The 26250-nt window shown below is 52.9% G+C and overlaps 1 protein-coding gene and 1 non-coding gene across 8 annotated transcripts; both read left to right on the forward strand.

The window, feature by feature from the left end:
* The first annotated feature begins 262 nt into the window (after nt 1-262).
* Fbf1 (Fas binding factor 1) lies at nt 263-25061 on the forward strand. Of its 7 annotated transcripts, XM_029483953.2 has the most exons (31): nt 599-891; nt 1223-1318; nt 2540-2620; nt 3752-3779; nt 5107-5148; nt 5665-5749; nt 7072-7120; nt 8239-8289; nt 9246-9384; nt 11347-11424; nt 11870-11986; nt 12243-12375; nt 12502-12659; nt 13381-13480; nt 14487-14957; nt 15914-16015; nt 16324-16418; nt 16590-16648; nt 17889-18044; nt 18188-18288; nt 18391-18597; nt 19148-19255; nt 19333-19472; nt 19548-19666; nt 20559-20681; nt 20764-20949; nt 21378-21554; nt 21629-21766; nt 21847-21964; nt 22849-22958; nt 23923-25061. In XM_029483953.2, the coding sequence occupies exons 3-31, from the start codon at nt 2570-2572 to the stop codon at nt 24004-24006; spliced, it is 3525 nt and encodes a 1174-aa protein (XP_029339813.1). In that variant the 5' UTR covers nt 599-891; nt 1223-1318; nt 2540-2569; the 3' UTR covers nt 24007-25061. The 7 variants fall into 7 exon arrangements, with proteins under 7 accessions (XP_021033355.1, XP_021033358.1, XP_085685541.1 ...); XM_021177696.3 differs by lacking the exons at nt 599-891; nt 1223-1318 and adding an exon at nt 263-313; XM_021177694.3 differs by lacking the exon at nt 1223-1318.
* Nucleotides 4424-4551, forward strand: LOC115032667 (small Cajal body-specific RNA 4). Its single transcript, XR_003838297.1, has one exon.
* Nucleotides 25062-26250: the final 1189 nt, after the last annotated feature.

Raw genomic sequence — 26250 nt, forward strand, 5'->3', positions numbered from 1 at the left:
GATCAAGAAGAAGGTCATGGTCACCAATTAGCCCTCCGAACTTGAGGAACTAACTCCCTTGCACCTAGTCGGGAGACGCTTTCCCCGCGCTTCACGGGAGTGACGTTGAGACAGCTCCTAGCAACTCGCGGAGCATCCAACAGACGCCTTGCCCCCGCTGCGGGGCACGCTGGGAGATGTAGTCCTTCCCGTCAACTCCTGTGGTTCGGCCCGCAAGTGAACGGGCGATGGACTACAGTTCCTAGAATCCTCCACGCCACCGTCTATTTGAGGCCAGAGGCGGCGAGGTGGGACTGTCGCCGGCGGAGAGGTGGTAGGCCTGGCCGAACGGAGCGCACTGAGCGGAATGGGAACCCTGGGATCTGGTTGGGCTGGGTTTCCGTGGCCTTGTTTCTGAAAGGACGGCTCTTAACAGGGCCCCTAGGGACTAGGGAGAAGCTCGGCTGTGTCTGGATTCAGACGGGATGGGCGCGCGGGAGATGGAACATTGAGAGACACCATGCCTGGCCTGGCGCGACACTCCGGGACCCGCTGTGGCTGAGGGGCGGGCTCGCGGATTTTAAAATGCCTTCATGGAGTTGGTTGAATATGTGAAGACGTGACGATATTCTGGAACACTTTGGCCATTACAAGCTGCCCCTAGAAAATGTACCCCCGGCCCTGTTTGGGAAGCTGCGACGGAATGCATAGGAGATAGCAGAAATTCTTTGATGTGATATGAGCGAAAACGCGTTTGGACTTGTAGGTCGCTAAAGTTGCCATTGCACAGGAGAAACACAAGCATTCCCCTGTGTCCACAACCCCAGATACACTTTGCATTTTAATAAGAGGCTAGGCACACCGAGAAGACAGATGAGCGTCCCAGCTGCCTTTCTTCCTAGGCACGTGAAGGTGGGTTTGGGTGAAGTGTAAGAGACAAAGAAGAGGTAGGAAATGCTGGGAAATTCTGTTCCTTGTATGAAATGTTTATCATATGTGAACTCACTGTCAGGCTTTGTGCTAGATGGAGCCTATAGAGAGTTTCCTGGCAAGGGATTTGGGTCAGGATGTGGTTTCTCTTTCCAAATGGCTTGCTTGTCACCACTTCCAGGGTAAAGGATATGGTCTACTTTTAAAATACTTTCCAAGCCAAGGAAAGGCCAATAAGTGAATAAGGAATCCTCATGTATTCTCTCTCTCTCCCTCCCTCTCTCCCCCTCCCCCAATCTGTTTCTTGAGGCAGGAGCTTACCCTAGCCCAAGAATTCACTATATATATCATTAAAGCTGGCCCCTAACTCAGCAATCCTGCTTCAGCCTCCCAAGTGCTGGGATTGCAGGTATGAAGCACTGCCTAACTTTTTTCTTCTTTTTAAAATTTGAATTTTATGCGTATTGGTGTTTTGTCTGTGTGTCTGTCTGTGCACCACATGCATGTCTGGGCAGTCAAAAAAACACATCGATCCATTCATCTGTCCCCGATGGGAGTGACAGCTTATAAACCCCTATGGGTACTGGGAATCCAGTCCAGCTCAAATACTCACCTCTGTCTTTCTTTTGATTTGTTTGTTTGTTTGTCAGGGTTTCTCGATGTAGCCCTGGCTGTCCTGGCAGTCACTCTGTAGACCAGGCTGGCCTCAAACCCAGAAATCCACCTGCCTCTGCCTCGCGAGTGCTACCACTTCCAGACTACTTTTTCTATTACATACCTCAGGTTGGCCTAGAACTTGTGATTTTTCTGCCAAGTTCTAGGGTTGACGCTAAGTGTGTCTGATCATACCCACCTCAGGAATTCTTTTTGAACTTTACTTATTCATCTGGCGTAGTGAAGCACCCGCGCACATGGAGGTAAAAGGAAAACTTGCAGGAGTCAATTCCCTACCTCCGTAATGTGTGTCCTGGGCTATCCAACTCTGATAGGCAGGCATGCTGGCGACAGCACCTTTACTCACTGAATGGCATTCAATTCAGGAATTCTGGGATTATAGAAATAGGTTTGACCAACTCCTAGCTGTCCTGGAACTTGCGCTGTAAACCAGGCTGGCTTCACACTCTGAGATCTGCTTGCCTCTACCTCCGCATGCTAGGATTAAAGGCATGAACCACTGCTACCCTACTTGAGTGAAGGATCCTTAAGAACCTTGGAGCCAAGCACTGGGAAATGCTGAATTTTACCTTTTTATTTATGTGTATTTATTTATTTTTGAGACTTAGGTAGCCCAGGTTAGCCTTGAATTTGCTATGTAGCTGAGGATAGCCTTGAGATTCTGGATTTTTTTTTTTTTAACCTCTTCCCAAGTACTGGTATTTCAGCGTTATGCCGTGTCCAGATTCTGTTTTTAATTCTATGAATGTGTGTGTGCATGTGGGTGCAGATGCCCATGGGTGCCAGAGGCTTGGGTCCCCCTGGACCTGGGGTGCTGGGGGCTTGTGAGTTACCCAACACAGTGCTGGAAACCCAACTCAGGTCCTCTGCAAAACCAGTTTGTGCTCTTGGCTCCTAAGCCGGCTTTCGCTCCTGCTTCCATCTTTTAAGCAGTTTCTTTTATTTTCTCTATTAGGGAAGATGAGCTTGCTGGGCAAGAATACACATGACTGGACAGTGCTGTGAGGAGCTGCAGAGAGCCCCGAAGCCCAGGATGGTAGGCAGAGTACAGCACTAGACACATGAAGATAGACGCGATGTCCCCCACCCCACGCCACCCGACCCTCATCATCCTGGCTGCGTAGAATAGAAGCTCTGTGGCAAGGACCAGTGATGGCCCCATGCCAGGGCCGCATTAGGCAAATCAAGCAACTGAGCTAGGCCTTTCATCCTAGAACGCAGAGGCAGAGACAGGCAGGTGGATCTCTTGTGATTCCAGGACAGCCTGTTTTGACATGGCAAACTCCGGGCCAGTAGCTACATAGGGAGGACCACCCCCCACCCCACCCCCCCAAACAAAATGAAACAAAACAAAACAACCCCGCCAAACCGTTAAACAATGAGCAAAGTTTCTCTTGAGCCTCAATTTTTGTTGCTCTGTCTGGCCTAAAATTGTTATGTAGAAGACCAGGCTGGCCTGGCATTCATAGAAATCCCCCTACCTCTCAATCCTAAGTGCTGGAATTGAAGACGAGAGCCATGTTGGCCTATATCTTGAGCCTCTGAGTCCTCTGAATTTTGTGCCAGAAACATTTTTTTCCATTAATTTATTATTCACTTTATATCCCAAGCCCGGGTACCCCTCCCTCACACAGCCCCTCCTCCTTGTACTCTGAGAAGGGGGAGGTTTTCTGTGGGTATCACCTCATCCTGTCATATCAAGCCACTGCAGGACTAGGCCAGTCCTCTCCCACTGAGGCCAGACAAGGCAGCTCAGTTAGGGGAATGGGATCCACAGGCAGGCAGTGGATTCAGGGACGGACCTCTGATCCAGTTGTTGGCGGACACTGGTAGTGTTTTTAGACATCCTTCAGACGTCTACACAGAACAGAAGAAAGCATTCTGGTCATTGCGTCTGTCTGGGAGGCTTTTGTGTGTAATATCTGTAACCCAGAGGAGAGGCGCCCATCCACAGCTAGACTCTGCTGGCTAGTAAAGACTGTTTCTGGGCTCTGAGTAAATTGATTTTTTGAAGCTGCAGGAAAAGAGAACTGATTTCTTCTGTAAATGCTCCTTCCTCTGGGAGCCTAGAGAAGGGCAAAGCATATGTCTTGTTGCCCGGTTCTAACACATGCTCACAGTTGGATTTTGTTGATGTTATTCTCTCCCCCCCCCCGCCCCCCTTTAGGCACTGAGAACCAAGAAAGGATTGAAAGGTAAGGGGAAATGTAGGTTATCACCCTCAATCCAGCTCCTCCCCCTCCCCCTCCTCCTCCTTCCCTTCCTCTTCTTCCTCCTTTTCCTTGTTTTCTCCTTTTTTTCTCCTTCTTCCTTCTTCTTTTTTCTTCTTTTGTCCTAGAATTCACTCTGCAAAGCAGACCAGCCTCAAACTCAGAGAGATCTGCCTGCCTCTGCCCAAGTGCTGGCTAAAAGGCATGTGTCTTCTCCACCTGGCTGACATCCTTTTTCTTTCTTTTTTTTTGTTTTTTTTTTTTGTTTTGTTTTTTTGTTTTGTTTTTTTACAAACTAAACAAAACAAGCTGGTGTGTAGGCTCAGCAGATAATGATGTCTGATGCCTGGTAGCCTGAGCCCCTAGGACCTAAGCCAGGAAGGAGAGAACTGACTCCTGCAGATCGTCTTCTGACCTCCACAGGAATGTCATGACGCATATTCCTGCTCCAATTTAAAAAAAAAAAAGAAGAAGAAGAAAAGCTGGGTGTGATGGTGTGCCTCTTGAGTCCCAGCACGCAGGCAGAGGGAGGCTGGTCTCTCTGAGTCAGCAAGTCTGCTCTACACAGTTCCAGGACAGCCAGGGCTGTGTAGGGAGAGACGCTGTGCCATAAAACAAATCAACAAAAAGCTGGAGGCTCGAGAAGGCTGAGTGTGATGAAGCAGGACTTTGCTGATCCGCTCCTCCCAGAGAAAGGGGTAGAGAGAGCAGCCCTTACTGGAGAAAGCCACAGGGCTGACTGTACTGCCCGATACGTCATCAAGCGAATAAATGAAGTTATAGAGAAAGTATTCCTCACTGAGCTCTGAATCCAGGGACGTACCATGTGAGGTTAAAGGGGGTCAGGGCAAGTAAAGCTGGCTAGGAGAATCATTTCAAACATGCTCACCCCCTGCCTCGCCTCCATCAGAGAGTAACTGGAAGGGTGCAACCAGTCCAGCTCTAGGTGGTGTCAACTGGAGGGCACGGGTCCGTGAGAGGTCCTGCGTGGGTGCGGATGCCATCTCAGGGAGCCACACTGGCCTCTCAGAGGCTGGAAGGCTGTGTGCTGGCTTTTGTGTTTTGGGTGAGGTGGGTAAAAGGAGATTTCATTGATAAACCATCATTCTTTAGGAAAGTTATTGCAAACTAGCCGAGGGTGTTAACAAGGCACCATCAATTGTTGCCATTAGAGATCAGCTGTTGGCCAGGGAAGGTCAGTGTCAACCTGAGGCCTGGGATCCAGGAATTCTGGGACACAGAAGTCTCAGGCCTTCAGGTTTATAAGTGCCACTCTTGCTTCCGGAAGTCCTGATAGCCCGTTTGTTTTCAGGGTCCATTGAGGATGTCCTTGGAGACCTCCTGGGAGATGACAGTAAGTCCCCCTTACTTTCTCTGGGCAGGAGAGGGGAGACTGTAAGAGGTTCAGCCAATCAGGGTGTAAGCCTGACCAGTTGAATTCCACCCCTAGAACCACGTGGGGGGAGGAGAGAGCCAGCTCTTACACAGTGCTTGCTGGACCTTGAGGTGACCCTGTTTTAATTTTCACATGCTGTGAAATGGTTCCCACGGCAGCCATTCCTTTGTACATCCCACAGCCATGCCAGAAGCTCCGCTTCCTTCGTGCCCCAATGCTTATTTCCCAACTTTGTTTTACTGTTCATGTGGCACAGGAAGGGTGGGCTGACCTATCCGTGGCACTCCTGGCATCTGGGGTTAGCTTCCTACCTGGAATTTTACCCTCTTGCACTCGTATTTATCAGGGTGGTGTCAGGTCGTGCCCTTTCTGTGGGAAGGTGTAGGAGACAGCTAAGCAGAGGACCCGCCCACCACCCCTGCATTGCTGCTGCAGTGACTGACAGCATGTCTTTTCTTGTTTGCCTTGCTCCAGCAACACCGCCTGAGAAGCCTGCTGAGCCAGCTTCCCATGCCAAAGACACAGCGAGCTCACCTCAGTGGCTGGCTTCAAAGGCAAAGTAAGCACTGTTGGGCGCGTCCCTCAGCCCTGTCCCTCAACTGCACTCCATCCTGGCCGGTGGCCACCATGAATGTCAGTTTCAACGTAACCCTCATCTCTGCTACCGACGGAATCTGAGAGAGTAAACAGGCACGTTGAGGGGTCTGAAGGCCTGGTTCTGGTCTTCCTTCTGCTTCTTGGGTCATGCCGGACATCTCTGAGACTCATCCCCAAAATGAGAGATGGCCTCAGATCCCTGCTCTTCAGATCTGTTTGATCTCTGGAGAATGAACACCCCACCTTTCGCCTTCTTTTCATCTAGGTAGGGTAGGACTCGCCTTTAATCCTGGAAGAGACAGGTGGACGGATGGATCTGTGTGTGTTTGAGGCTGGGCTGGTCTACACGGAAGTTCCAGGCTAGCTGGGGCTATAATGAGACCCTGTCTTAAAAGAAGAGAGAGATCAAATATAAGTAAATCCTCCCCCCCCCAATAACCTTGTGTGTTTGTTTTTGCCATTCAATTTACTGCTTGTTTTATTTTTGTGGATTTGTTTTAAGACAGGCCGGGCTTGGTACTAACTATGTTGCCCACTTCTGAACTGGCCTCAAACTTGGAGCAGTCTCTGTGACTCAGCCTCCCAAATACTGGAATTACAGTGTGCCACTGTGCCCAGCTTTAACCATAACTAACATGTGGTGTGTGTGTGTGTGTGTGTGTGTGTGTGTGTATAGAGCCCAGAGCTGGTCAGTTTTTAGGGTGTTTTCCACTATTGCTCTCCCTTCCTTTGAGACATGATCTCCCTCTGTTCTCACCAGTTAGCTGAACTGGTTGGCAGGGAGCTCCAGGGACTCTCCTATTGCGTGCCCCTTCCCCTTCAGCACAGGGATGCAGCATGCAGGGCCATCCCCAGTGTTTTACGTGGGCGCTGGGGATGAGGAGGGTCTTACTGAGAATGCGTTTCACCGACACGTACTCCCTTGGCCTCCATAATTACTCATGTATTAACAACTCATATTGATAGGACTTCACTGCTTTAAAAAAGATAGAAACACGATTTATGAACAAAATTTTTATACTATGTGGTTTTGGATTTCTGTTTGGTTTGGTTTGGTTTGGTTTCCTTAAGTAACCCTGGCTGGCCTGGAACTGGCCTTCCCTTGCCTCTCAGTGCTAGGATTAGAGGTGTATCTTCCTTCCTTTCTTGACTCTAGGCTTGAACCCAGGGCCTTGCACATGCTAACACATGCTCCAGCACTGAGTTACCCCACACCTCAGTCTTCACATGTTAAAATTTTGGGGTCCAGACACAGGGACCGTTGCCGACCTCATCTCTTTGCAGGTTCCTCCCAAAAGACAGCGTTGAAGGACTGGCAGGAGCTGATGCTGAGGTGAGCCAGGTCCACTCCCTGATCTCTGACCTTCGTAATGTCCTGCAGACAGTGAGACTCGAGTGGCCTAGAGCTGCTCACAGAGGGGTTTAGGAAAGTCAGGGAGTTTGATCATTTTGTTTCATTCTGAGGTAGATTTTTCGCTGTGTGGCCCTAGCTAGCCTGGGAGTCTTCAGCTTCAGCCTCAGCCCCAGACAAGAACAGGGATTACAGATTCACATCTTAACCCTGGATGCAATCGGGGGTTACAGATGTCCAAACTCATGCGCAGCCTGCACTTCTTCCTCTCCTTCTTTGTTTGTTTTGGTTTTTCAAAACAAGATCTTTCTGTGTAGCCCTGGCTGTCCTGGATCTTGATGTGTAGACCAGGCTATCCTTGAACTCAGAGATGCACCTGCCTCTGCCTCCCAAGTGCTGAGATTAAAGGCATGTGCCACTGCCTGGTTCATTTTGGGTTTTTGAGATAGTCTCACTATGTGGCTCTGGCTGGCCTGTGCCATGTGCCACCATGCCCCTAGCTTTATACTTGATTCTTTTTCTGTTTGTTTGTTTTTCAAGACAGGGTTTCTCTGTATAGCCCTGGCTGTCCTGGAACTCACTCTGTAGACCAGGCTGGCCTCGAACTTAGAAATCCACCTGCCTATGCCTCCCAAGTGCTGGGATTAAAGGCGTGTGCCACCACCGCCCAGCTATACTTGATTCTTAAAGTAGAGCAATGGCCATGGACTGCTAAATGGACCCAAACAGCATCCATTTTCTTCCCACTAGAACAATGAGCTAGATGGTAGAGCCCTTCCAACTGCAGGAGTTGGGGATGGCCTCTGCCCATGAGAAAGTCCAAGCTGTCTGGCTGCATGATCAGGAAGCAGTCGTCTGCAAGTCCTGTGGTGGAAAGGGCTTCTGCATTTGGGAGGAGCAGACAATGGGAACCCTTTTCTGGGTCTCCACAGAGGGGAAGATCCCTGGAGGGTGGGCGTAAGAGACCCTCCTGTTTATGCCTGGTCAGTCAGGCTCTCTGCCCGAGCTGAACAGCAGAGTGACTAGGGCTGGGGACCCCTCGTGCTCTTGGGTCCTGACTGATATCAGTTCCTGTGTTTTTTCACTGCCTTTGGACTCAGGCCTCCAGCGTCTCGGATGCAGACCCACAGGTCTTCCTGCAGAACATGAAGGTAGCAAATAGCTTTGCCTCTTTAAGGCTGAGGGGTGCCGGGTGTGTGTGTGTGTGTGTGTGTGTCAGTGTGTCAGTGTGTGTATGTGTGTGTGTGTCCACACCATTTGGGACTTTTCCTTTATAGTACTTCGTATATGGACCCTGGAAAGTTCACGCGGGTCTAGTGGGGACCGAGAGACCCTCCTAACTGGGTCTCTGACATCTGCTGCTATCTGAAGAGTAGAGTTGGATGAAGTCCCCTCTAACGTCTGTCCCTGCCTCTCCTGTGTTTTGCTCCAAATCCCCTGCCAAGAGGGCTCATGACGGGGTTGGAATGAGTCTTTATACCGCACATAGGCTGGCCTGCCCCTCGGCCCCCCTGGCCTCACTCCTTAGTCAGCAGCACTCTTATCCTGTATTGTCAAGGCAGGGCTCTTGGTTCCAGCCTTGTGAAGCCTTGTCCATGTCCCCCCAACAGGGCAGCTTGGTGCTGGGCATGACTGTCATGTCCTCGAGTTGCTCCTTGTGGTGACCTCGAGGCTCTCGTGTAGTCTCATGACCCAGTTCCCACGGCCCACTCTGCTCCCCGCTGGCGCCATGTTCTTTCCTCTCTCACAGGTTTCCTCTTTTTGACTTTTCACAGTTCTGTGCCTGGGCCCAGCAGCCCTCAGCCCAGAGCCCTGCTCCCTCTAAGCCAGTCAGCTTTGTGTCGCCACAGCAGAGCACTCCATTACAAAGGACATTTCTTTAGCTCAGTTTGGGAGGTTCTGTGTCTGAGATGAGGTGGGAGAGGGGGTTTAGCCTCTGGTGAGGGTGGCATATGGCAGTAGGGGAGAAAGTGCATGGGTGCCACCAACGGCCAGGGAGCTTTACCAGGTTCCCAACACCACTGCCCTGGAGCCAAGACCTTTCTTAGGGACTTCAACCACACAGTACCCTCCCAGACAACGGGCTTTGCTCTTCCTGCTGTCCTAGGACTTAGACAGCATGGACGATGATCTCTTTGGTCGGATGAAGTCTCACCAGTCCTCCGGCAAAGGAGCTGCAAAGGGTTCTGGGAAAGAAGGACCTAGCAATCGCAAGCCTGCTGGCACATTAACAGCTAATGAGAAAGGTAGGTGGAAGATAGCGCTTGTGAGTTTTCTGTGTTGTTTTAGTCAATGGTTTATTGCTGTGAAGAGACACCATGACCAAGGTAACTCTCATATATATATATATATAAAACAAAAACCCAAACATTTCCTTGGAGGCTTGCTTACAGATTCAGAAACAATTTAATCCATTATCATCGTGGCAGGAAGCACAGAGACACACATAGTGCTGCCCAAGGACTCGAGAGCTACTTTCTGACCCACAGGCAGAGAGAGGACACTCCCACAAGGCTACATACACCTCCTAATCCTTGTATGAGAACTGTATGAGTCTGTGGGAGCCATTATTATTCAAACCACCACCTGAGCCTAGGATGAAGGATCAAACTCCGTGTGTGTGTGTGTGTGTGTTCATGTGGAGAAAGGTGTGTGTGTGTGTGTGTGCATGTGGAGAAAGGTGTGTGTGTGTGTTTGTGTGTTCATGTGGCGAAAGGTGTGTGTGTGTGTGTGTGTTTGTGTGTTCATGTGGCGAAAGGTGTGTTCCATTCCTTATCTTAGTTATTATTACTGTGATGAAACACCATGGCCAAAAGCAATTTGAGGAGGGAAAGGTTTATTCGGCTTACACTTCCACATCGCTGTCTGTCATCAAAGGAAGTCACAACAGGGACTCCAACAGGGCAGGAATCTGGAGGCAGGAGCTGATGCCGAGGCCATGGAGGGATGCTGCTTACTGGATTGTTTTTCCTGGCTTGCTCAGCCTGCTTTCTTATAGAACCCAGGACCACCAGCCCAGGGGTGGCTCCACCCACAAGGTATTAGGCCCTCCCCCACTGATCACTAAGAAATGCTCCACAGCACTGTTTCTCAACCTGTGGGTCACGACCCCCTTGGGGGTCTAATGACCCTTTCACGGGGCAGTGTATCAGATAGACATTACAATTCCTAATAGTAGCAAAATTACAGTTATATAGTAGCAATGAAATAATGTTATGGTTGTCTCAGTAAAACCTGAGGAGCTGTATTAAAGGGTCGGCATCAGGGAGGTTGAGAATCACTGCTCTTCAGGCTTGCCTACAGTGTGGTCTGAGGGAGGCCCTCCTCTCAGATGACCTTCCACTTGGATCAAGTTGACATAAAACTATCCAGCACCCCTGAGGTCAATATAGGCAGCTTCTAGAGGACCTTTTTTCACTTAAAATGGAAAGTTTGGGCTGGAGAATATTGCTCGGTGACAGAAAGAACACTTGCCTGTGCGTGGAGTCCTAGGTTCCACCCCCAGCAATGTAAAATAGGGAGCGAAGTTTGATGGCATCTTGTGAGTCTCCCACGCTGTCTCCAGTGAGTAGTGGCGAGGGTGGAGGCTGCTGCCAACCGTGTCTCTCCTCCAGGGACTCAGGTGAGAACAGGGGGTGTGGATTCCCCCATGGCTGTGTCAACAGCCAAGAACCCCAGCCTGTCAGAAGATAGTGCTCACTGTGCTCTGGGCTCTCAGATAAGCTGTGGAGGAAAACATGGAAATCCCCGTCCAGGGGCTGCAGAGATGGCTCAGCCTTAAGAGCACTGGCTGCTCTTTCAGAGGTCCTGAGTTCAATTCTCAGAAACCACATGGTGGCTCACAACCATCTGTAATGGGATCTGATGCCCTCTTCTGTCGTGTCTGAAGACAGCTACAGTGTGCTCACAAACATAAAATAAACAATTCTTTAAGAAAACAGGGGAGGGCTGGTGAGATGGCTCAGTGGGTAAGAGCACCCGACTGCTCTTCCGAAGGTCCAGAGTTCAAATCCCAGCAACCACATGGTGGCTCACAACCATCCGCAACGAGATCTGGCGCCCTCTTCTGGAGTGTCTGAAGACAGCTACAGTGTACTTACATATAATAAATAAATCTTTAAAAAAAAAAAAAAGAAAGAAAACGGGAAAAAAAACCAACAACAACAAAGAAATCCCAGTCCCATGACTGCTCTCTCTTCTTCCTGTAGGGTACACCATGCCCACTAAGAAGCCACCACCATCTTCCAGCAAGACTGGGCTTCAGTATAAGAAGTTCTCCTTTGAAGGTACCAGAGTTCTGTCTCCTCTACCCCCACTTTCTGGAACACTTGGCTTGAGAGCAGTTTGGGGAATGATGCTGAAAGCTGAGTCTCTGTGTTAAGTCACAATTTAGTCCTCAGGAATTCCCAGAGGAGCTAAGTACTCTGCCCACTGGCATGTTTGAGGAAGTTAATTGCAGAGACTTTGAAGCTGGCATCAAACTGAAGATTTTCTGAAATATAAAGGGAAAATCCCTTTTCTTCACGAATGGACTCATGTTTCTAAGAGTCCCATGGTTCACCCAGCTCCCGCCCCCTTGCTCAAGCCTTCTGTCTCCACCCTTCCCACAGACCCCACTCTGTGGGTGCTCCGGTGCTTGTTAAGCATGCACAACGGCTGCCTCAGCTTCTAGGTTGTTTTTCCTAAGCAAAGTGCAGCAGGCTGACCTCTGTCTTTCTTTCTGACCTTGAGACTTTGAAGACCCACTGGCAGGACTTCTCTCTGATGAGGAAGAAGAAAGCGGCACGAAGCTGCCTGCAGTGGAGAGTAAACCTGCTCCCAAGAGCCCGGGCGCAGCAGCAGGCCAAGGTAGGACAGAGAGGCTTACTCCTGGGCCCAGGGGTCTTGACAGCTGACAGCACAGAGCCAGACCTCAGCAGCACAGGCCCCTGTGTCTTCCTGCCCAGAACTAAGACATGATCAGGCTCCAGGAGTAAGGAGGTAAACGTGTGAGTCTAGAGCAGGGTTACAGTCACGGTCCCTGGACAAACCAGACGAATGCAAGCCATTGCCACCACCCACCCTGGTTAGTCACCAAGCATTAGACCTTGGTCCTCTTTCCTAGGGCCTTCTGTTCCTCTGACCCCTGGGGATACGCCCATCCGGAAGAAAGAACTGCTCTTTGATGAAGGGGACGACATCATGACTGCTCTAGGGTTTGAAGACAGCCCCGAGGCAGAGAGGAGGAAGACAGACCAGTAAGGGGCCTTAGGAAGGGGAGCCCCTGACCAGGTGGATGCAGAAGGCCCAGGGGAAAGTGCAAAGGTTGGGGCAGCCTGGGAGCCCCATGTCGTGACACATCCCTTCTCTACCCTGTCCCACAGGGAAGGGCCACTCCCTGCTCGCTCCAAGCTGGATGAACTGCTGGGTCGGGGCACAGCCGCCAAGCTCCTCACTCGCCCAGGCACTGGGGAACGCAGAGAGTTCAAGTTAGAGAAGAAGTATCAGAGGATGGGAGGGGAGGAGTCTGTGCCAGCTAGAGGTGACTGCGCGCTCTCTCTCTCACTCTCTCTCTCTCTCTCTCTCTCTCTCTCTCTCTCTCTCTCTCTCTCGCTCTCTCTCTCACTCGCTCTCTAGCGCTCTCTCTCTCTCTCTCTCTCTCTCTCTCTCTCTCCCCCTGACCCCTTGGGTTTTGTTGTTGTTTTGTTTTGTCTTGTTAAGATAGGGTCTCCCTGGCTAGCCTGGAACTATTTATATGAGGCTGGCCTTGAACTCATGAGGATCTGCTTGCCTCTGCTTTCCCAAGTGCCGGGAATAAAGGCATGAGTCACCATTCCCAGTTTCCCCCTTTCTTTGAGACAGGTTATTACTCTAGGCTAGCTTTGAATATATGATAATCTTGTGCCAACCTCCCAAGTGCTGGGACTGTAGGTGTGAGCCACCAGATCCGCTGAAACCACAGTTCTACCTCAGCCTGTGACAAAAGCTTCGCTTCCGAACACACTCATGAGATAACTACCCGTGGGCTGGCGGCCCTCTGTGCATTCTGTACCTGCTGTGTGGTCCATGCTGTGTGCTTTAGCTGTGTGCTGTATGCTGTGTGCTTTATGTTGTGTGCTTTATGCTGGCCACCGCTTGTTTGATTGTCTTCCCTGGGCTGCAGACATTGCTCGGTGGTAGAGCACCTGCCTAGCATCTGCCATGTCCTGTAAAGAGTTTGGCTTTCCTTGTTCTTCATCACGTTCTTGTCCTTGTCCTTACAGACAAGGAAGACAGCTGGGATGACGAGATCCTCACCTTTGGGGCTTACAAGCCTACCATGGCCTCCTCTGAGGGCCGCCAGTCCCGCAGGCAGTCAGTCAGGTAAGACCTATGGGGAAGTCTGCCAGGAGGACAGGAGAGTCCCTGTAGCCTTCCCCATCCCACCCGGCAGCCATGAGTCTACAGGTGCTAAAGGGAGAGGGAGGCCAGGAGCTCCCCGCAGTCCAGGCAGAGGAGGGCAGACCAGCACCTCGCTCTCACCCAGAACTCAGAACCAGAAGGAGGAGGTGGGCCTGCTTTGCTTGAAGCCCTGAATGTCATGAAAGGCTGTCCCATCACTCGGTTTCCCAAAAGAACCTCAACCCAGGAGTAGCACAGACACCACTCTGTGGGTGGGGCCTTCTCCGGTGGCTTCCAGGAGCCCTGCCACTGCCGTGTCCCCATGGCACAATCCTCATTTGCAATGGAAACGGACCAGCACTGGCTGAATTCGTCATTTTCTTTGAGTATATATCTTTGCTTAAAGATGGTTTATTTCACTATTTTTATGTGGATGGCCTGCCTGTCTGTCTGTCTGTCTGTGTACTATGCATGTACCTGATGCCTAAGGAGGTCCCAAGAAGATGTCAGATCCCCGGACCTCAGGTCCCCATGCTTACATGACAACTGACCTGGGTTTTGAGACAGGCTGGTCTCTAACTCTCTATATAGTAAAGATGACCTTGACTTTATTGTCCTCCTGCCTCTGTCCTGGAAGAATGCTGGGATGGCAGATGGCCAGCACCACACCTGCCTGGTGCTCTGCCTGAACCCAGAGCTCAGTATATGCTAGACAGGCAGTCTGCCCCCTGAGCTGTGTTCCAGCCGCTCTGGGAGCGTCAGTGCTATTATTCCAATATTTACTCAGGGCATCTTTGTAGCACAGGCTAGCCTTGAACTTACAGCAGTGCTGTCTCAGTTCCTGGGTGCTGGGATTGCAGGTGCGAGCTCCCGTGCCCAGTTTGCTATGGGCCAGATGTGCACCCCCTTAACAGCAGAAGTAAGGCTGATGGAGGGCTAACAGGATCAGTTTTCCTCCCCGTCCAATACCCTCCTCTTTGTCTTGAAGCAGGTTCTTGGGAGAAGGCGGCCCAGACCCTAAGGGAGAAAGCCTCGGCTTCAAACAGAGCTCTCCACCAGCCTCCAGTCCTATCCACCCCAGAAAAGGAGGAGCTGACTGGTTAGGCCTTAAGGATGATGACCTGGACCTGCTGCCTCCCTCTCCTGTTCAAAAGGCCCAACAGGAAGACTCACCCATGACACCCTCTCTCCTGCCTCCTACAAACCAGCCCTCAGCCCCAGAGCCACAGTCTGTCCCAACTGGACTTCCCTCAGCAGCAAAGCCACCAGCCAAGGGTGCAAGACCCTCTCTCAAAGCCAGCCAGGCCTCCTCACCAAAAGCATCTGAGGAGAAAGAAGATGACTGGTTGAGCCATGTCATATCTCAGAAGAAATCCCAAAATTTAGCCAGAGAAGAGCGTGCGGGGCCCTCTAAAGACCTGACCTCACTGGGGTCACTGGGTCAGACCCCTTCTGGCAGGTATGAACTTGGGCTGCTTTGGTTGGTAGAATGGATTTGGCAGGATCTGAGGGGCTACCCTTACCCACCTTGCCTGCTCCATCCTCTGTTGGAGATGCTGCTGTGGGCACTGATGCCAACTCAGCTCTGCTTCTCCCTTATGGGCATGAAAGGAAGAGCTGCCCTGCAGGGTCTGGTAACACCTCACTCTGACTGCCATGGGGACAGGTGCTGACTGGATTGGGCAAGAGAAAAAAAGGGTCTTTGAGGTGGCAGGATCCACTGTCCCTTCCTCTGAGCAGAAGCCCTGTCCACAGCACCAGTCAAAGTGGCAAAGAGACCCACTGGGCCAACTGTTGGTTTTTCCTTTAGCTTGGCTTAAAAGTGGCTAAGGCATGTGTGAGTGGAGCTTCCTGTGTCCTCTAGGAAGTGCTTGAGCAACCACGGACACCGAGGGGCAGCTCCTGGGAACTAAAATGGCAGTTCAGTGAGGGTGGGTGGTGTGTGGCCAAGTCCAGAGGAAGCAGAAACAGCCTTGTAGCTCTGACAAGTGGGGTTGATGGTGGGAGAGCATTTTGACTTTGCCCTGAGATGGAGGGGAAAGCTGTGGCCCCAAAAGCCAAGACAGAAGAGGAGACAGTAGAAGAGAGTGACCCTCGGGGTATGGAGAGGCTGTGAGCAGCACTGGAGTCTAAGGCTGAGCAAAGATAAATGAGCTTGAACCTAACTCCAGTGTGTGTGACGCGCCCATTGTTGCTGTGTTACTGAACCATGATGGATGCTGAGGTGGGCAGCAGGCCATAGGAGAGAAAGGCAGCCCACAAACCCTAGGAGCCCATCCTGGAAAGAATTCCTACACAGTGGCGGGGACAGAGGCACGGGAAGAGGACTGCCTTAAGCTTTATGCTAGGAATTTGTCTGGGACTGTCTTCCTGTAGCTCACACAAGCCTTCTCCTTTCCCATGGACTTTCCTCAGCCTGCCTGTTGCTGGCACTCAGGTCCTTGAGCAGGCCCCTGCTGGAGAAGCCTCGAGACCAACTACACAAGGAATGGCGGCTGTCAGGCCTGGTGTCACAGGGTATGTCCAAAGACAGGGCTGAGGGTGTGAGAGGTAGTGGGGCCAGCCCAGGCTTTCTTCCATGGAGACAGACAGTGAATAACTGTGCTGGGACCCAAGGTGGCTTATTGGCTCTGACATATTCAGCATCTGTGCCTGGTGGCCTGATGACAGCACTGTCTGAGAAACATATCATGTCCTTTACCAAGCCACCTGTGCAACACTGGAGTGAAAGGCCAGCCCTGGACAGCTCCACCCACGCTTCCCCTTCCCTGCCGCCATCTTACCCAGAAGCTATTCAACACACCCACCCTCATCTTTATGTCCAGGTCCTCCATGAGTTGGAGCCAAGCCACTACTGTTCTCCCTGTAGATGACCCCAAGAGAGGAGCAGCCTCTGCCTCTGGGGACTTCTCTAGCAGAGGTTTGTTTCTGTCTTTGCTTGGGGTTTAGCCCTGGGTGATGAGGATACCTTGAGCTCCTTTGGATTCTCTGGAAGATGAGTGACAAGACACCCTCCCTAGACCCTCCCTGGCGCCAAGCGAGCTCTGCAGGCCCCTGAGCCTCCTGCTCTTTTCTCTGTTGTGACTTTCAGAGCCTGCGGTTTACATTCCACACTCCCAGGAACCTACGGGGCTCTCTGTGCCTATCCAGGTAGGGAAGGTGGACAAACAGGTAGAGGCTGTGGGCCCAGAGAGCAAGTCTCCCCTGCTCAGAGGCAGCTAAGGACCTGGGCGTGACACTCTGCTAGAGTATACAGCTGTATCCAGTAGGACATCTCCCCCAGTAGCCCTTTCCTGAACTTTAGCCTCGCTACTCCCGAGTGAGCTGGTGTGACTCAGCCAGCATCAGTGGGGAACTGGAGACGGCAGCTATGCTGGAGCAGTGTGGGCTGTTCCAGTGAGAAAGCATCAGTACAGGCTTGGCATGGAGTGCACCATACATCTGAGGAAGAGAACCATACATCTGAGGTCGGCCCAAGGCTATGTAGTGAGTTACAGCCCTGCCTGGCTTCAGGAATGAGGGCTGCTGGTTGCTCCCTAGAGGAAACCTTGCCTAGCATGTGCAAGACCCAGGGTTCAGTCTCCCGGGGGCAAAAAAAGAGAGCGCTGTCTTAGTTACTGCTACATCCTGATCCTCAGGAAGCAGAGCTATACATCCTCTAATGAGGGAGGCCACGTCCATTCCAACAGGGTTACGCCTCCCAATCCTTGCCAAACAGTCCCACTAACCATGGACCGAGTATATAAATATCTGAGCCTTAAGGAGCCATTCTCATTCCCGAACCACCACGCCTCATTACACAGCCCTGTAATCCTAGTCCAGAAGACTGAGGTAGGAGACTCAAGTGTGATGTCAGCCTGGGCTATGGTTTCATGCCAGGCCAGCCCTCACCACAAAGTGAGAGCTTATCTTCAGAGAGACAGAGAGAAGAAAGAAAGAAAGAAAGAAAGAAAGGTATAGAGGCCCTGACTTCCCTGTCTCTGCATCTTCCCCCTGCATCAGCCAGGAATGTCACATCTGACACCCAGGCCTAGCAGGTATGACAGCTAGTAATGTGTCCCCGGGAAACAGAGGGCGAAGCGCAGCTTATTGGAACCAACTGTCAACATAGGCCTTTAGGCCCAACCTCATGGGCCAGGGTCAGAAGCTTTGTCACAACCGAAGACGTCTCCTCACTGAGGAGGATGTTCTGGGGAGAGAGGGTGCTCCGTTTCCTGACTAGAGCTCAAGGGAGCTCTGACTGCTTCCCTGCAAGCAGTGGACTCGTCCAGGTCCTGTCCTGCAGGAGCCACCTGGAACAGATGGCCATAAGCAGAGGACTTGAAGGTGGTGAAGCTCGGCAGGAGTCCTGTCAACTCCACCTCGGAACAGCTCTCATCCTCTCCCGCAGACCTTCCTCCCAGAGTCCATGATGCAGAGTCTGCTGCCAGGCTCAGGATACCAGAAGCAGCTCCTGGCCGCCCAGGGGCAGCTTCAGAGTAACACTGCCCAGCTTCAGGTTGAGCTGCTGCAGAGCCAGACCAAGCTGTCAGAGCTGGAGGCCCAGGTGAGAGCTGCAGGGCAGCCAGGACCACTTCCTTCCTCATGGGAAGTGGTCAGAAGCATCACCTGGAGGCAGCAGGGACTGGATGCACAAGCCTGGAGTCTGGTTGCCGAAGCACCTGGTATCATTGGTTCATCCATGCCTAGGTGCAGAAGTTGGAGCTGGAGCGGGCCCAGCACAGGATGCTGCTGGAGAGTTTGCAGCAGCGACACCAGGCAGACCTGGAGCTCATCGAGGATGCACACAGGTACCCCCTGGCTCCAGCCTTGGCAGGAATCTCCTCCCCGGAGGACCCAGGAGCACGGCACTGTGCTCAGTGCACCCCTCTTGGTGGGTGTTCTGTTGACAGAAGCCGTATCAAGGTGCTAGAAACATCCTACCAGCAGCGGGAAGAGCAGCTGCGCAGAGAGAAGGAGGTGCTATCAGCTCAACATGCGTCATATTGCCGGGAAGCTGAGCAGGCCAGGGCTGAGCTCGTAGCCCAGCACCAGCGGCAGATGGCCATGGCTGAACAGGAGAGGGACCAGGAGGTTGCCCGGCTCCGGGAGCTTCAGCAGTAAGGGCTGGAGGCGGGGGAGTGGAGTCGGGAGTGGCTTTGGAAGGACTGGCCAGATGACAGGAAGGGGCCTGGGGTGTAGGCTTGTGAGGGCTGGCTGGCAGACAGCAGTGCCTGTGAGACCACTGTGTGGCTCTGCAGCCTGTGTACAGACTCACCCTTCCCTTCAGCCCAGTGAGATAAAGGCTCAAGGCTGAGCACACCAGTCCACTGCCCCTTATGGGTGGGGTTCTCCTGACTCCTCTGGGAAGTCAAGCATTGAGCCTTTCTGAATGAGAAGGGAACTAAGACACCCAAGGGCTCCAGAGGACAGGGCAGCCCATGGGCCAGCACACGGGGTTAAGCACACAGCTTCCTCCTGCGCTGGGAAAGTTGCCTTTTGCTGAGCGGTAGGGTGTCTGTGGCATGGAAGCAGCAATAGACGAGAGAGAAGAGCGAGGGAAACTGAGGCAGTGCTCAGAGGTGTTCCTTTCTTGCTCACTGGTGTCATCTGTCGATGGTTCCCTCACACTGAACCTTGGCTTTCCTTGCCTCTGCGCCATTTCCCCAGGGCATCCATCCTGGAGATGCGCAAGGACCATGAGCACCAGCTGCAGCGGCTGAAGATGCTGAAGGACCAAGAGATTGACGCTGTCACCAGCGCTACCTCCCATACTCGGTATGTGTGCTGCCTGGCGCTACTTCCCAAGGGTGCCCTGGCTGTCCCTGGGATTAGATGCCCTGACGATCCTCCAGGTCCCTGAACGGCATCATCGAGCAGATGGAGAAGTTTTCCAGCAGCTTGAACACGCTGTCCTCCCGCGTGGAGGCCTCGCACCTTACCACCTCACAGCAACGAGAGCTGGGGATCCGGCAGCAAGATGAGCAATTGCGAGGTAGCCCTCTCTCTAACTGGGACCCGTGTGTTGGGAAAGAGGGCAGACAGTGACCACCCCACTCGTTGCCTCCAGCTCTGCAGGAGCGGCTGGGCCGACAGCAGCGAGACATGGAGGAAGAGCGGAACAGGCTACAGGAGGTCATCGGGAAGATGGAAGTGCGCCTGAGTGAGCAGAGCCGGCTCCTGGAACAGGTGAGTCTGTCCTGATGTACAGGATGTCTATACTTCAGGGCTACCTTGGATGAGCTCACCACTCTGCATTTGATCATAGCCAATGGGCCAAGCCCGTGGCCAGCTGTTCTCTGACATCCACTTAAGCACGCAGTGACCTAGGCCTATTCTTCCTGTCTCTTCCTGCTTCTGTTTTCACCTTAACACCAGATGTCAGCTACCAGCCCCAGGGCCATCCTACAGACCCACCCAACAGTGTACTCCCCTTCCTCTAACCTGACATGAGCTGAAGCCTGTGGCTCTGAGATGGACACACTTGCCTACTAAATGTCATTTGGCCCCTCATGTGCAAGGATGTTTGAACTCCCTACAGGTCACTCATAGATGAATTAAGAGTTAGTCTGTTTTTGTTTTGTTTTTATGTGTGTGGCTTGCTTTGCCTTCAGAGGCCAGAAGGGGGCATCACATCCTCTGCAGCTAGAGTGACAAATGGCTGTGAGTCACTCTGGGGTGCTGGGGATGGAACCCCGCTCCCCTGAAGAGTTGGAGCTTTTAGCTCCAGCCCTGAGGCTCAGGGTTTAAACAAGACTAAACTTTCCGAACGTCTGCCCTCGTGCTTACGGACACTTGAGGCTGCTAGGTGATGGCCAGCCTGGAGCTTTGGGGCAGGGCACTCCTGAACCTTCTCCGAGGAGGTGCAGTTTGACCTGAGTCCTGGAGCCTCCTGATTCAGAATTGCAGGACTGGACCTGGACAGTACTCCCCAGTGCCTGTTACTCCCCAGTGCCTGTCACTCCCCCAGTGCCTGTCACTCCGCATTATTTTGGAAATGAGTTTATGACAGCATGAGGGAACAGCCCGGCCTGTTCCCAGAGTGGGGAGTCCACCCTCAGCCCTGTGCTGGGCCTTGCAGGAACGCTGGCGGGTGGCCGCCGAGAAGACTAAGGCAGAGTCAGCCCAGCGCACTCTGGAGGAGCAGAGAAAGATCATGGTCCAGCAGATTGCCATGGAGAGGGAGGAGCTGGAGAGAGCCAAGGTGAGACCAGACCCACCCCCGGCTGCTGAGCCCACCGATCCTGCCCGAGGACACTCACACTGCCCTCGCTGCCCCCACACAGAGCGCCTTGCTGGAGGAGCAGAAGTCAGTCATGAATAAGTGTGGGGAGGAGCGGCGGCGCCTGGCAGCAGAGTGGGCTGAGTATTTCACACAGCAGAAGCTGAGTAAGGAACGGGCAGAGCGCGAGGCTGAGAGGGCGATGCATGCAGACTCCCAGCGGGAGGGTACCATCATCAGCCTGACCAAGGTAGGGCCCAGAGCCCAGGACCGAGCATGCCAGGGTGCCCTGGACTCCCTCCGCCCTGGGTACAAAAGGCCCCAGGCCTGGGAACTAAGAGCATAGCTAGGGCACAGCAAGAGTCCAGGAACTGGAACCGTGGCCAGCAGCCACGGGGGCACTGTATGCATAGCTGTCTTGTTTGCTAGCTGGTTCTTTCAGCTGGTTGATTCAGATATTTAAATGAGGAAACTGGTATTCAGGGAAGTTGGACATGACAATTTGTGTGGCTTTGCAGGAGCCTCCAAGCTTGGCCCCAGGCTTCTCTGGTCCATGTCAGAAGTCCCTTGCTCTACTGTCCACTGCTAGAGGTGGGGGAGGGGGACAGGTACCCCAGTGGCTACATAGACTCGGAGTAGCTCTGGATCAGCGACTACAGCAATGACTGCCTTCTGCAGGAGCAGGCGGAGCTGACAGTGAGGGCCTGTGAGCTCCGGGCCAAGGAGGAGAAGCTGCTTGCTGAGAGGGAGGCTTTGGAGAGAGAGCGCCAAGAGCTCCGGCTGGAGAAGGACAGGTTACACAAAGCCAGCCTGCGCCTGCAGGCCCGTGCACAGGAGGTGGAACACATGAGTAAGGTGTGCCTTGGCAGGGCTGCTGTGCAAGCTACCGTTGGCTTCCAGCCGGCCCTGACCCAGTGGCCTCCCTGCAGGTAGCCTCCAAGAAATACGAGGAGGGGGAGCAGGCCTTGCAGGAGGCGCAGCAGATACAGACTGAGCAGCAGGGCCGGCTGCAGGTGGTCCAACGGCAGCAGGAGTGGCTGCGGCAGCAGGAGAAACGTGTGCACCAGGCAAGGTTCCAGTCCCCGCCCTGCCCCTCAGGCCACTTTCCTCTGCCCCCACTGAGTCTGTCTCCTTGGTGTTGGCACAGGAGCATCTGAGCCTGGCACAACAGAGGCTGCAGCTGGACCGCGTGCGGCAGGAAGTGCCTGCTAGCCTTCCGGGGCTGCCCCCCAGGGTTCAGGGCCCTGCAGCCTCCAGCCTGGACGGTAAGTGACTCCAGGAGGACAGGACACAGCCTGGAGCAGGAAGCGACAGGACCTATTCCACCTGCTCAATTTAGGGGCTGTGGGAAGCTACTGGTTTGGGGTTTTGTTTGAAAATAGGATCTTGTAGGAAAATAGGATCTTATTGCGCAGTCTGGGTTCACACTCTGATCCCCCTGCCTCAGCATCCCACATGCTAGACTGCAGGTGTGTCAGCTGTTGAGCCATCTCTTTACCCCTACCTCCTTTTTTGAGGGGAGTTTTTTGTTTGTTTGAGAGAGGGACTCACTATGTAACCCTGGCTGGCATGGAACTCTCTGTGTAGACCAGGTTGGCCTTGAAGTCACAGAGATTCTCCTGCCTCCGCCTCTTCCTGAGTGCGAGGACTAATGAGTCACCATTTCTTTCTGTTGTTTGTTTTTGTTTCTTTGGCATCTTAGCTTGAAAACCAGGCAGGCCTTGAACTCAAGAGGCCTGTTGCCTCTGCCACCCTGTGCTGGGATTACAGGTGTGCTCTGCCACCACAGGCTCCAAGTCTCCTCTCTTCCTTTTGCTTTTGGGTGGGTTGTGTACCCATGCATTCATGGAGCCCACAGGAGGCTCCTGGGTGTCCTGCTCTAGCACAGTCTGTCTTGTCCTTTTGAAAAAATGCTGCCTATGGGTTCTGTGCCCACAGAGGCTGAGGAGGATGTTAGAACCCTGGCCCCGCCCTTACAGGTGCTGGTATTCTCCTGGGTACATGCTGGGAAAGGAACCTGGCTTCTCTGGAAGAGTCCCCAGGGCACTGGGCCTGGTTCTTCCTGCGGGCAGTGTGGGTGCAGGTACTACTGGAAAAAGCCAGGCCCCCTAGTTTCCCCCTGAACATTGACTCCTGCCTTTCTCCTCAGCTGTCCAGGCCCCTGCTTCCAGCAGTCCTCAGTGTAGTCAGCCAGCTGCTGCCCAGGTGCCCACACACCTTCTTGCCAAGCTGCTGCTGCTAAAGCATACAGCAGAAGAGGTAAGCATCCCCTGGGCTGGGTCTCACCTCCATTCACAGTAAGCAGACTCCCTCCAAGGCTGCAGGAGCACACACACACTTGCTCATAAAGGGAAAGAGGAATGTAGACAGCCAGGATTGGGGGCACGGTAAATGGCAGGATACTTGTCTAGCTTGTACAGGGCCCTGATTCGATCCCTAGTGTTACCCTCTGTTGAAAATTAACTTTGAAACTGGACATGGTGGCACCTGCCTTTAATCCCAGCTCTCAGGAGGCAAAGGCAGATAGATCTCTGTGAGTTTGAGGCCAGCCTGGTCTACATAGCAAGTTCCAGGCCAGCCAGGGCTACACAGTGAAACGGGCCAGGAAAAAAGAAAAAGCAGAGGAGGTAAACTCCGTACACGGCTTGTCCAACCTGTGTAGGCACGAGGGGCTACAGTACCCTTTAGCTGCAGATAACCTGGGACACCAGTGAGGAGCCAAGGAGCCTGTCCCACAGGCTGGGCTCAACACTGAAGATCGTGTGCGTCGTAAACGTCCTTGCACAGGCCTGCATGAGGGCAGTCGTGCTTGATCTACTGCCACCGAGCTGGACCCTCAGCAGCTTCTCTTCCCTTTTGTTTTTCCTTTGCTTCTTTGGTTGAGACGGGATTTTCACTCTGTAGCCCAGGCTAGCCTTGGAATCCTCCTTCCAAGCCGTGGGATGACAGGTGTGAACCAGCACACACAGACAGGAGATTTTCTTATCTCTAGTTCACACTTGAAGACACTGGGGCCCAGAGACATGAGGTCGCTACTGAGAGACCCAAGGTTCTCCAGTCCTTGCGAGACTGAGACCACGGCCTGTCTCACTCCATGCCTCAGCTCCCACATACCCGTCCTGCTCCGCAGTGGAGGGGCTCCCAAGTACAGGCTGGCTCCTCTAGTATCAGGAGTCCTGTCAGTGCACAGACGTGTGAGCACTCGTCTGAATCTTCCTCACAGGACCATGACTTCTTGGAGAATGAACAGTTCTTCCTGGAGACTCTGAAGAAAGCACCCTACAATATGGCGTACCATTCTGCCTGAAAATGCCCCGGGCCTCCTCAGCGGGCATCTGGCCTGGCGTGCTCGCCCACTGCTGACCTGCTCCAATCTCTGTGAGAAAGGCTCCCAGCAAAGTACTGCACTGCCTGCCCAGAGCCTGATTATAACTTCTTGTATAGACAGGGTATCTGTGTGTTCTTCCCAGGCGCTCTGACCTGCAGCTTAGAGGCAGCAGGTGCCTCCCCAGGGAGCAGTGACAGTAAGACCATCTTAGCACCCATCAAAGTAAGACCCCAGCTCATCACTGCCTTCCACGGCAGTCACTGGGGTCTTTATACCTGGGCTACTTTAGAGGCAGGGACCTATTTCAGGACAGTAGGGTCATACACCATGAACAGCCTTTACTTTCAATGAGAGGTCCTTCAAATGGGAACAGGGAGAAGGGCCTTCTAGCTGAGAGAGTGGGAAGCCTGGCCAGGGACAAGGATGGCACTGTGCTGAGGCACACCATGCCCAGATGGATTCTGGGGCTTGAGTGTGTCTGGGCTTCACCCAGCCCTTCATCTCACCCTCAGGTAGCTCACATCCAGCTCCATCACTCCCCAGTGACTCAGCATTACCCCCCAGTGCTAACTCAGCAGCAGCACTGGCTTCTTCCACCCCCTCCAGGTTCCCACCAGAGGTGGGGTGGGGAGCTGTAGGAGTAGAGGGGTGTGTGGAGAAGCAAAGGAGGAAGGGAGATTGTAAGAGCTAGAGACTCTACCTGAAGACTAGAAAGGAGCCCCGGGGCCAGGCTGCTGCTCCTCCGGTATGTAATGTGCCAAGACCCTCTAGTAGGGTATCAGGAGACGGCCTCGGAAGGGAAATGATCCAGCAGACCTAGGACACAGAGAATCTGCCTTCCTACACAGCAGCTTCCATTCAGGAGCTCTTCCTCCCTTCCCACCTGAGAGGGCGTGTCCACAGAAGCAGCGGGGAAGAGGAGGGGCACACCAGAGGGTCAGAGGGTAAGGCACCGCTGCTCTGCCCCTCAGAACCTCTCCTGGAGGCACCTGAAACCTTGCTATCGGACCCATTAAACTGTTGTATTCTTTCGACTTCTGTTTTGGATTTACATCAGACCTGGGGCTGTACCCATGGAGGTAAATGTCTTTCCCTGAGTCGCCCCTGCCTCCAGTCTACTATGTTCCTATGTCTGGGTCCTTAGAATTTGCCAGTGCCCCCTGTAATATGTCCTTAATGATTAGAAAACGATTGTCCTGGCCAGATGTGGTGGCTCTCATGTGTAATCTCTGCACTCAGGAGTCTGAGGGAATGAGATTGCCAGAGTTCAAGACAAGTTTGAGCTACAGGAAGTTCCAAACCATCACCCTGAACCACAGAATGAGAGGCGGCGCCCACCTTTAACCCCAGCACTCGGGAGGCAGAGGCAGGCGGATCTCTGAGTTTGAGGCCAGCCTGGTCAACACAGTGAGTTCTAGGATACCCAGGGCTATGTAGAGAAAGCTTGCCTCAAAACAAAACAGAATACAATGTTTGCTTACTGCTCCTGTTATTTGCTGGAAAACAAACCACAGAACAGGCAGCCACCTCTGGAGAAAGCTGACCTATTGAAGTGGCCAGGCCAAGACTTGTGTCATCTTACACCCTTTTCTCTGGCACCTTCGGGACACCTGGAGGAGTTAATTCTCCATTCCTGTCTCAATGGTGGAAAGAGAGCTTCAGGGATTGCAAAAACCCTGCACGGAGTGACAAGTAGCAGGGCCAGGGTTTGAGTTGTGCTCAGGCCAAGTCGCAGGCTCAACCACATCTCCATGATGCCCCACAGGGGAGAATGTGATATACACGGCAGGCATGGTACCCGCTGGGACTCATTCCTCCTAACACGTAAGCAGTCCCAAGTTAAACCTGTATGGAGAATTGTGGGTCTAAAGGATCAGCTGGCATTATGGGGCCACCTTGCATTTCTGCCATCTCCCAAAGGGAAAGGGGTGACTTCCAGCACATGGGAAGACAGGCAATGCAAAGAGACTCCCCAAAACCTTGGTCTTCCTGAGTAATGAAGCGAGCTTAGGAAGAGTGTGAGCTTAGCTGGCTGTGCTGGTGACAGCAGTGACCCCAGCACTCGGGAGGCTGTGCTGGTGACAGCAGTGACCCCAGCACTCGGGAGGCTGTGCTGGTGACAGCAGTGACCCCAGCACTCGGGAGGCTGGCTGTGCTGGTGACAGGAGTGATCCCAGCACTCGGGAGGAGGCTGTGCTGGTGACAGGAGTGATCCCAGCACTC

This window comes from Mus caroli, unplaced genomic scaffold, assembly GCF_978045245.1.
Source record: "Mus caroli unplaced genomic scaffold, Mus_caroli_1 scaffold_13, whole genome shotgun sequence".
NCBI lineage: Eukaryota > Metazoa > Chordata > Mammalia > Rodentia > Muridae > Mus > Mus caroli.